This window comes from Xyrauchen texanus, chromosome 28, assembly GCF_025860055.1.
Source record: "Xyrauchen texanus isolate HMW12.3.18 chromosome 28, RBS_HiC_50CHRs, whole genome shotgun sequence".
NCBI lineage: Eukaryota > Metazoa > Chordata > Actinopteri > Cypriniformes > Catostomidae > Xyrauchen > Xyrauchen texanus.
The window spans coordinates 16,825,985-16,836,173 of NC_068303.1; the positions used below are offsets into that span (position 1 = coordinate 16,825,985).

At 38.0% G+C, this 10,189-nt stretch overlaps 1 protein-coding gene across 1 annotated transcript; it reads left to right on the forward strand.

Annotated features, from left to right (window-relative positions):
* Positions 1-7,271: 7,271 nt before the first annotated feature.
* Positions 7,272-10,077, forward strand: e2f6 (E2F transcription factor 6). The gene is given in 6 exon segments (XM_052095938.1): positions 7,272-8,386; positions 8,468-8,559; positions 8,562-8,619; positions 8,858-8,974; positions 9,104-9,276; positions 9,466-10,077. Coding segments are annotated over 6 exon segments (633 nt in total). The 5' UTR covers positions 7,272-8,231; the 3' UTR covers positions 9,504-10,077.
* Positions 10,078-10,189: the final 112 nt, after the last annotated feature.

Sequence of the window (10,189 nt, forward strand, 5' to 3'; positions counted from 1 at the left end):
GCCCGATCCGCCCCACACACAGAACACATTCACCGCTGGAGAGTGACTGTTGCTGCTTACTGCTGTCTACTGCTGGTAAAAAAGCGACATTACAACACACCTACACGACACAGTCTGCCAATCGGATTTGCGAACCCTACTACAGTGAAGGCTTGGCTCATGAATTACGGAACGTGACGTCACGTTTGCTTAGTGGGTTTCATCACAGACTGTTTAGTGCGAGATGGACCACTTCAATTAAGATGACTGGAGAAATCGAAACGCCCAATATGGCGGATGTAGAAATGGCCTTACAGTTAAAAGTGACCTTTTAGAGACAGTCATCGCCTTGTCTGTCAACTTAAGAGAGCACGTGCACATTAGCTGGACCAGTCTTAACAATCCACAATATATCTGAGTCCCATGATGCCTTGCGGGCGATGTGGGTGGAACTTCAGGTTAAGCATAAACAATCATTATGTTATGTACTATCAGCAATAAAAATTACAGAAACTTGAGATCAAATGATCACAGAATTATAGCGAGGCAATATTGTTCTTCCCCCCTATCTGTTAATGATTACGGGTTTGAGGATGATGGCCAAATATCACAAATAGAAGCATTTTAGTTTACTTTAGAATATAGAGTCTTTATCCATCGATTGAAGAACATGAGAAGAACCATTCCCCTACAGTAAATGGTGGAGATGTGCTGGCATCTTCTTTGGTGTAACCTCTGATCAACCAACAATATAGGCAGATTTTTAATTCTTAATGCTATCTGGTGGAAGAGGTTGAATGGGAAGTTGTGTGGACAGTAACAGACCCACTGATGTACGTATTTTGTAGTCATTTGTTTCAGGGGTGGGTGCTGCTTTCAGCTAAAAACAGAGAGTCCCACGCTGCTCACATGTGTTTTTTTCAATTCACTTTACAGGGGACGTGGATGTTGCTCTGTTTCCGTCGTAATTCGTTTCAGGAGTGGGTGCAGCTCTCAGCTTATAACTGAAAGTTCCATGCCACTCATAAGTGTTATTCACTTAACTATCGAGGGAACATGGGTGTTCAGAGCTCTTAAAGGCACCTGCAGGTGCATGTCCGCTGCCGTCAACTCCTCAAAATCTTCCACTCAGATAGGGGCGCCATGAATCTAGTGATTATTCATTCAGGGATTATGTCCTATCTCAAAACCAAAAATACATATGATAGGGATGATTGATCATTGAGACATCAAGAACGACCTGAGGTAAAATTTGGCCCTAATACAAACAGACCAGTGTACAGAAAATGGCTGTGTTCTTTGCTTTTTCACTGTGCAGAAGTCAAGCGGTGTTTATTAAAGATTAGAGCCATATTTTCTTTTTTGCTTCTGGTGTTGGTCATTTCTTCTGGGTTTCAACTGTGACTAAGGAATGTCTGCCAAAATAGGTAGCAATGTCGGCCCGAACCTAGGTAACGAAACAGAGCAAAGCAAGCTCTGTAAACAGTTCTGCTCTGAAGCTCTTACCTCAAAGCAAATCTATGAGCTCATTAAAAGAATTGTTAGTCAGGGTCCTGATTGGAAAGTTGAACAACAACTCGATTGGCCACAAAGAAAGAAAGAGTCAGAAAAATAAAAATTTCTAGCTATATGTGCTTATTCTTTAATCAGCAAAAAGGGAGGGGATGGCACTCGGCCATGCCCATGATTCTTTTTAGCATGAGAGCCAGCCCAAACAAAACAACTCATATCAGTCCTTTAGAGAATGACTGACAGATACATGTGTCTACCTAGGGATGCTCCTTTACAGCATTAGGGACCATCAGGTCCATTGGAAAATTATTTAAGAGCGTTAGATGACTGCCTGAAAAGACATTAGTGTCAGTGTCAAGCTGACAAAAATAATAAAGGCTACCTAAACATGCCAGCCCTTCCTGAAGTAGGAAACACTGTGATGCTACAACAAGAAATGTTCTCTCCTCTAAGTAAATTTTTTATGGGCTTTACCAGGTGTTATTGACAATAAATACAGTACAGTGTGGATACATTGGTCACAGATGAAACCTATCAAGAAAGGTCACAACCAAACATCTACCATACTTCATAAGTCAGCCTTGAATGTTAAAATGCATTCGTGTGTCTTATATTTGGGTGTTTTACTAATCTGATTCTGGAACCAGTCTCTTGTACTGATACAGATGCTGACTCAGAAGACTTACTGAAATTGCTAATCCTGCAAGAAGTTCAAAGAGAAAGAAGGCTGAAAAAATAAGACAGGCTTTTATCTGATTGGTCATCCCACTCTCACTTGTGCTGGTAATCATGATTGCATTATCATTTCTCATGTGGATTCAAATTTCTCTCTGGACGGGTCAACTTCATGCATTTACAGCGAATTGGGACTGTGAGGTTTTAGAAAGCCATCCATCATAGGTCAGATATCCATGACTAAATTTTTAAGAGGGTCTAAAACTAAATCCAGCACTATATCAATCTTTCCTAGGGCCTAATGGGAAACAGAAACATTATCGTTTGGACGGCAATAGCACAGTGACCTATTGGCTTGGTCACTCCCCAAATTTTCCAGAGAGTACCCTCATATTACAGAAAGGCTGGTAGGAGAATAAAAAAAGATTGGATGTGTTCGAGAGTAATTTCAGCTCACTTAGCTGGAACTAACCATGGCTCATGAAAATTACTGTGCTTGTCTTTATCCTGTTGAAAGAGCCAACAGATATGTGCTTCATCAAAAAAAACTCCCATCAGTGTAACTGAAAGACATAAAAGAGAAACTAGTAAAAAATATATATATATTTTTAAATGAAACCAACTAATAATTATACAAAAAAAAAAAAATGTGTCTAGACCCAATTCTATCTTTTAACTCGAGTATGAAAAGCAAACCTTAATGTGAAAACTTCACATTCATGTGTCTGTTGTGGTGTATGTTCTGTCTGTCCAGTTTATGGGATCCATAGTGTCAACATTATATGTTGACGATGTTTATATTACACTATTTATGATAATTTATCTCTTTATTATGGAAATGGTGTTTGGTCAAATTCCAGCGATTTTGAGTTTAGCAAAGATTTGAGTAAAGTATTTTTGTTTCAAAATTAAATTGATCCTTACTTTGGACATTTTGAGGACAGAATTTAGTAATCTTAAATCAAACCCTGCAAAGTCTTGATATCTAAATGAAGGTTACAATGCTTAATTGTTTAGAGAATTAGTTGTTTTTGATTTTCCTATGTGTTCAAGTATAACTTAAATTTATTATTGTGAGATTACAAAATGAAAAGAAGGAACAACAGTAATTGAGGCTTTACATTTTTCGATTAGAAACAGAGTGAGAGAGTGGGGGAAAATATATTCCCCTCCCTCTCACACTCAGTGTATCTAAGTTTGATAAGCATCCACTAAACACAAGACCAGTGAAGGTAGCAGAAAGACGCCCTGAATGGAAATTAATGTTAATGAGTTCAATTTTAGCATTGTTATTTCACTTTTATTTTGGAAATTTTTAATACGTTTTTTTTTATTTTTAATGATGATTTGTGAATTTACATTTACATTTACATTTATTCATTTGGCAGACGCTTTTATCCAAAGCGACTTACAAAAGAGGAAGAACATCAGCGAATCATCTTAGGGAGACAGTGGTACAAAAAGTGCCATATTACAAAGTTTCACTATCATCAGAATAGTATACAAAACAGATTTAAGTGCAACAAGAAATGTAAATTTTATTTTATTTATTTTTTATTTAATTTTTTATTAGTGACCGGTTAAGTGCTTTTGGAAAAGATGTGTTTTTAGCCGTTTTTTGAAGATAGAGAGTGAGTTAGCTTCCATGTTTTGAAATGTCTCCATATTTAAGCAGTTGTAGATGGTTCCATTGGCGGTGATGGTTCTCAAGTGATACTCCCCGAAACAAAAGAGAATATATCTTTATTAAACCCAATTCTCAGAGACTGCCAGAGGGAACAAAGTGGTAACCCAGTGGTGAGGTGAAGACCCAATGACGGGTATTAAACACTGCAGTATTAAAGCTACTCATAACACATAAATATGTTATGAAATTGAAATGTGTGTGTGTGTGTAACAGTAACCAGCTGGTACGTGATGTTCAGTGTATGTAAATATCACTCCCTTGGCCTCAAGAGGCACACACTGACTGATGCTAGAGGCTGTAGCCTCAAGCCTCCTTCTTAGCACACCCGCCTCTCATATCTGAGACGCCGGTTCATGTCTAGCAGGACCGGTTACTTGAATCTTAAAATTAGGCTAAAATGTGTTTTGAGTGTAAGAACACAGATCCTCCTAAATGGATTGTGCATGTTTGTACTCATAAAACAAGGTTTCATTACACATAAATGAAACACTTGCATACATATTATTGAGCTCAACGCGCTAAAGACAGTGGAGATGGTTGTGGACTTCAGGAAGAACTCAGCCTCACCTGCACCTACCCCCATCACCCTCTGCGACTCCACAATTGACACTGTGGAGTCTTTCCGCTTCCTGGGAACTATCATCTGCCAGGACCTTAAGTGGGAGCTGAACATCAGTGCCCTCATCAAGAAAGCACAACAGAGAATGTACTTCCTGCGGCAGCTGAAGAAATTCTACCTGCCAAAGTCAATGATGGTGCACTTCTACACAGCCATCATCGAGTCCATCTTCACATCCTCCATCACTATCTGGTACGCTGCTACTACTACCAAGGACAAGGGCAGACTGCAGCGTGTCATCCAGTCTGCAGAGAAGGTGATTGGCTGCAATCTGCCGCCGCTCCAGGACCTGTACGCCTCCAGGACCCTGAAGCGTGCTGGAAAGATTGTGGCTGATCTCTCCCACCCTGGCCACAATCTCTTTTAGTCACTCCCCTCTGGCAGAAGGCTGAGGTCCATCAAGACAAAAACCTCACGCCACAAGAACAGTTTCTTCCCATCCACCACTAGCCTTATCAACAAGGCCCGGTACCCACCCTGACACTCTCCACACTCCACCTCTGGCTCTACATTCCACTGTACTTATCTGCTCTCTTTTATTTTATTCTTACTTTTAATTTATACTGTGTGTGGACATATTTATATTTATATTATATGTGTATATATGTTATTTCCACTGTACTTATCTGCTCTCTTTTATTTTATTCTTACTTTTAATTTATACTGTGTGTGGACATATTTATATTTATATTTACATTTATGCATTTGGCAGACGCTTTTATACAAAGCGACTTACAGTGCATATATAACAAGGACAATCCCCCTGGAACAACCTGGAGTTAAATCCCTTGCTCAAGGACACAATGGTGGTGGCTGTGGGGATCGAACCAGCAACCTTCTGATTAACAGTTATGTGCTTTAGCCCACTACGCCACCACCACTCCATATTTATATTGCTTATATTATCCTTGTATGCCTAAAAAAAAAGTACTTGGCAATAAAGCTTTTTCTGATTTCTGATTTTTCATATTTCTGATATGTCAAGTACAAATGTATAAAACATACAAACTTTTACGTATATTATTATGAATAAATGATAGCTGTATGGCAAAAACGAAGACAGTGCAAGCAAAATCAGGATTTATTGCTGTTAAAAAAAAAAGTGACGGTCATTCTTCTTCAGTAGTTTGTATGCGTATAACAATGTTGTTGTATACCGCAACCTACCGTGCTTAGTGCACTCAGCATGGGCAATGTAGTCTAACACATTCCAAATTCCAAACATCCCTTAAGAGGCCTAGGTGGCTGCATGTTCATCCCTTGGACCTATAAAATACATGTAGAAAGCTATTCGTTAGCATTCCCATTCATCTCTATGAATGTGCTCAGCTAGCGCAAGGTTCCCAGAAAGCGAGCGAAATAGATGCTGCCATTTTTGCTCATGGGCGCTCAGTTCCGGGATCTAATGACACGTGACTGATTACTCGTGAATGGGAATAGATAGGGAAAATATATACTTCAATTTCACGCTTTTAAGAGCCCTTTAAAAACAACCCGTCACCGGGTGACGATGTTTTATAATGTAATGAAATATTATTTACTGAAATGGTCCTTGGAAATATTTTTATTTCGTCATAAAACGCGGGTACTTTTGAATGGCTGTCTATGCGAAACATATTTTATTTTGCCATCGAGTGTTGCAGTTCCAGCATCTACCAACAGGTGCTAACAGGGACCTGGGTAGGGTTTTACAAGCTGTGCGTAAGTTCTCACGTAAGTTAGGATGTAAAGTTCACACTAAGGGCTAGTAACTACTAATTAATTTGTAACTAATTCAGTGCTTAATTTGGCTGCACTACCTGTTAGGCAAGACTTAACTTGTAGCTCTCCGTAAAGTGACGCATAGTATATGTAATATACACATATATGTATTAAGACTACTTTGTGTCTGATGGGTATGTCCGAGTCTCATTCTAGATATCATTATTCCTCTTTCCTATAACGTCCTATGTTACCTTGCACTCTACTCACTGCTGGCTGAATCCTGTAATAATGTCTTCCCTTTTTACATATATTCCATCTTATTTGAAATTCATTGATCACCTCTTTTTTATTATTGATTTTTCTTCTCCTTTATCCAATGACACCTGTATATCTTCTGCACTTCTTCTAACAGCCTTCTTGGCAAGCTGATCTGCCTCCTCATTCACATTCACTCATGTAGGCTATGTGCTGGTATCCACTCCAGCACATTCATTCGTCATTGAAATCGCTTAACAAAGAAATGAAAACTATCACGTTTACTCTTCCAGTCCACTAGGTGCCACTAAGTGCAATTAGCCAATAGACCTTTTTTTTTTTACACCCCGGGTTTTTGGAATGCGGAAGTAAACGACTGCAGGATAAACCTCGACAGCGGTGAATGAGAGACCACAGCAAATATTATTTTCACTTACCCATTTGCTCCAAGAGCAAAATAAAAAAAAATCCGCTATTACATTTGAATGACTTTCCGGAAGGAATAAAAATAGAGAGTGGTGGATTAAGACAGTAAAAGTTTACTGTCACTCTCTCAGCATCTATATTAGAAACCCCCTCACAGCTGTTGTAATTTATATATATATATATATATATATATATATATATATATATATATATATATATATATATATATATATATATATATATATAAAATAATAATTCCAGGGTAATATAACACAAATCATTATGTTATAAACTTACACTCAATATTAGAAAATAATAATCACAGTCTGTGAAAAATATATAGGTTTATTATATTATTAATTTAGCAAGACTTAAATTCCAAAAGCAGTAACATTACAGAGAACAAGTGGGGACTACGGAGAGAGAAAGAAAGAAAGAAAAAACACAATTTGTTTTAAATTTGTTCCAATTTGTAATAAATTGTTCAATAATGCGGAATGTTTTTTAAAGGGTGACTAAACACCTGCTCAGAGTCTGACTCCACCCACTAGAAATATTTGAAAATGCAGGAAAAGTGGGCAGACCCCGGCGGGGATAGAGGGAACGAACCGAGTGCGGGGCGGGGCACCTGAGACTCGTAGTGACGGATTAATTGACAGCTGCTGTCAGACTCTATGTTATTATTATTATTCCTCACACGGTCGCAAGACGACATGTACATGAATCTGGCGTGGTGAGCTGGAACCTGCTTACGTCAGCTGTCACCGCTTACGTCACGAAGTACCACAACAGCCAATAGGAAAATTCAACTGCAGTATCCACCGTTCAACCTGAAGAGGGCAGCACTCAGACGTTTTTACACCATATATTGTAGAATTAAAACACTTTATACACAAATGTAAAAAAAAATTACTTGAATCAATGACCAGTACTAATAAAGCCCCATGCTTACAGATCATTAACTAAAAAAAGTTGGTTTAGGGTTTAGTTACCCTTTAAGCTTTTTTAATTGAAGATTTTTTAAAGCGATGAAGATGGTAGCCATAAATCTAAAGCAAATACTTTACAGTTAGGTTTAAATTTAAGGAATCTGGCTTTGTGAATGTGGTATATCAACTGGTTTCTCTTTTGCTTTAACTGTAAATAACAACATCAATAAGGTCAAGCAACAAAAGGTGCATTCACCAAACAAGGAGGTTCTGATAAGTAGACTTATGGTCAGTGCTTCAGTTCTGATGATGCACATAAAATGTGAATCATTCATTTATAGTACATTCACAAAAGTTGACAAGGCACCCTTATGTATCCGTTTTCGTCTCCAGTCAAGACTCACTTTAACGTAGCTCTTGGGCTTCTGTGCTGACCAAAGGTTTCATGCAGTTACATCACACAGTGCCAAAAGGAATCCTTGACCTTATTGAGGCTTCACAGAAACTGGGCTCCCAAAAGAAGCAGGTGTATGATATCACCAACATGCTAAATAGCATCCATCTAATCAAAAAGACATCCAAAAACAAGATCCAATGGGTGTAAGTTTACAACAACAGACTCTCAAAGTTATGGCTCAGTTGGCTTGGCTGCACATTCTGAAATCTGTCTACATTTCCAAGGAGTCCATCACCAATTAGCAACTCTGGAAGCCAGTTGACCACCAAGACAAAAGCTGACATACTTCATCTGAAATCAACTGAGGAGGCCCTTGACTCATCAAAGCCTGCGCCCAACAGCTCTTTGCCCCGGCTGACCTCAAAGACAATGCTGAATATCCGCTCATATTTCTAACAGTTTCCTTTATACAGATGGTATTATATCAAAGGACTTTTACTCTGTTTAAAGATGTGTCTAATCTAAGATATGATTTAGGTTACTGCATATATTCAGTTTTTGTAACCCTGAATCAACAAGCATGATCACTGTGTAGAAATGTGGAAGTAGTAGTTTAGGTAGTCCTCAAGACTGTTTGTTCTTTTAGAAGTTTTTTGCCTTGACTGTAGTTGTACTTCAGCTTATGTCACATACGAGGACATCTGTCAGTTTGGAGTCATCAAGTATCAGACTATTATAGCCATCAGGGCCCCTGACGAGACCAAGCTAGTGGTGCCCACTCAGAGACATGATGGAAAGCTGCAGTCCTTTAATATAAGGAATCTTTGAACACCAATCTGATTTTTTATGTGTCTAGAAATCAAGAGTGTAATATGTATTATATGACCTTCTGTTTATGTGCACCTATGTCCTGCTTTAGGACTCATCAAGGTCCACTTGAAGGGTTGCCGGGGCCCCATCCATATACTGACCTGTGAGACAGAGGGGCTTAGTGATTCTGTGAATCCAGCAAACGCAGAATCAAAACTTGTCAGACCTGGCTGCTTTCTAATGCTAGAGGAGGGCCGTATAGACACAAAACCACTTATATCAGGTTAGCTCACATAGATATTAAAGATTATGGGAATTATAATTCTATAAATACTAATTTCCACAAACATAACATTTGTTTAATATTTTTATGGATCATTGCTTTTGAGAAATGCATTTTGATTTCTGATTGACTGTACATAGTAAAAATATATTGTTTATTCTCTGTAATACTTATTGCTTTTTTTATCAGATGTTTCAAGCACTGTAGCAGCTGTACATAGTGCATAAGGACAGAAGCTATACATGGAGAGCCTTTGTTTCTTTGAGACAAATTATCCCATCTCAACAGACTTTGCTGGCCTGGAGAGCCCATCGTCCACATTCACTCTCCAAAGCATTAAGTTTAAAGGAATATTCCAGGTTCAATAGAAGTAGAGCGAGATCGACAGCATTTGTGGTGTAACATTGATTATTATCATAAAAATGTATTTCTACTTGTTCTTCCTTTTACAGTGAAGTTTACAGGGGTTACAGTGAAAATCTGGGTTACAGTGAGGCACTAACAGTGAAAGTGAATGAAGCTAATCCATAAACGTTAAAATACTCACTGTTTCAAAAGTATAGTTAAAAGATGTAAACAGTATGCGTGTAAGAATGATTTAGTGCAATAACATTGCTTACAAAGAACTAGTGTTGTTTGGTGCAAAAAACAATGCAAATTCTCTCGTAAGACACAATTCACACTGCCTTTGTAATGGAAGAATGCGATATTCATGAAAACATCCTATTGTGTTCCGAATAAGAAAAAGTCATACAAGTTTGAAACGATATAAGGATGTGTAAATTAAATTCATTAAATTAAAGTAACTTGTAACATTACTAAAATTAATGACGTTACTGTGAACCTTTTCAGAGCTACTACTTTTACATATTTTGACAATTATATTTGTACAAATATTTCTATGCTAGAAATG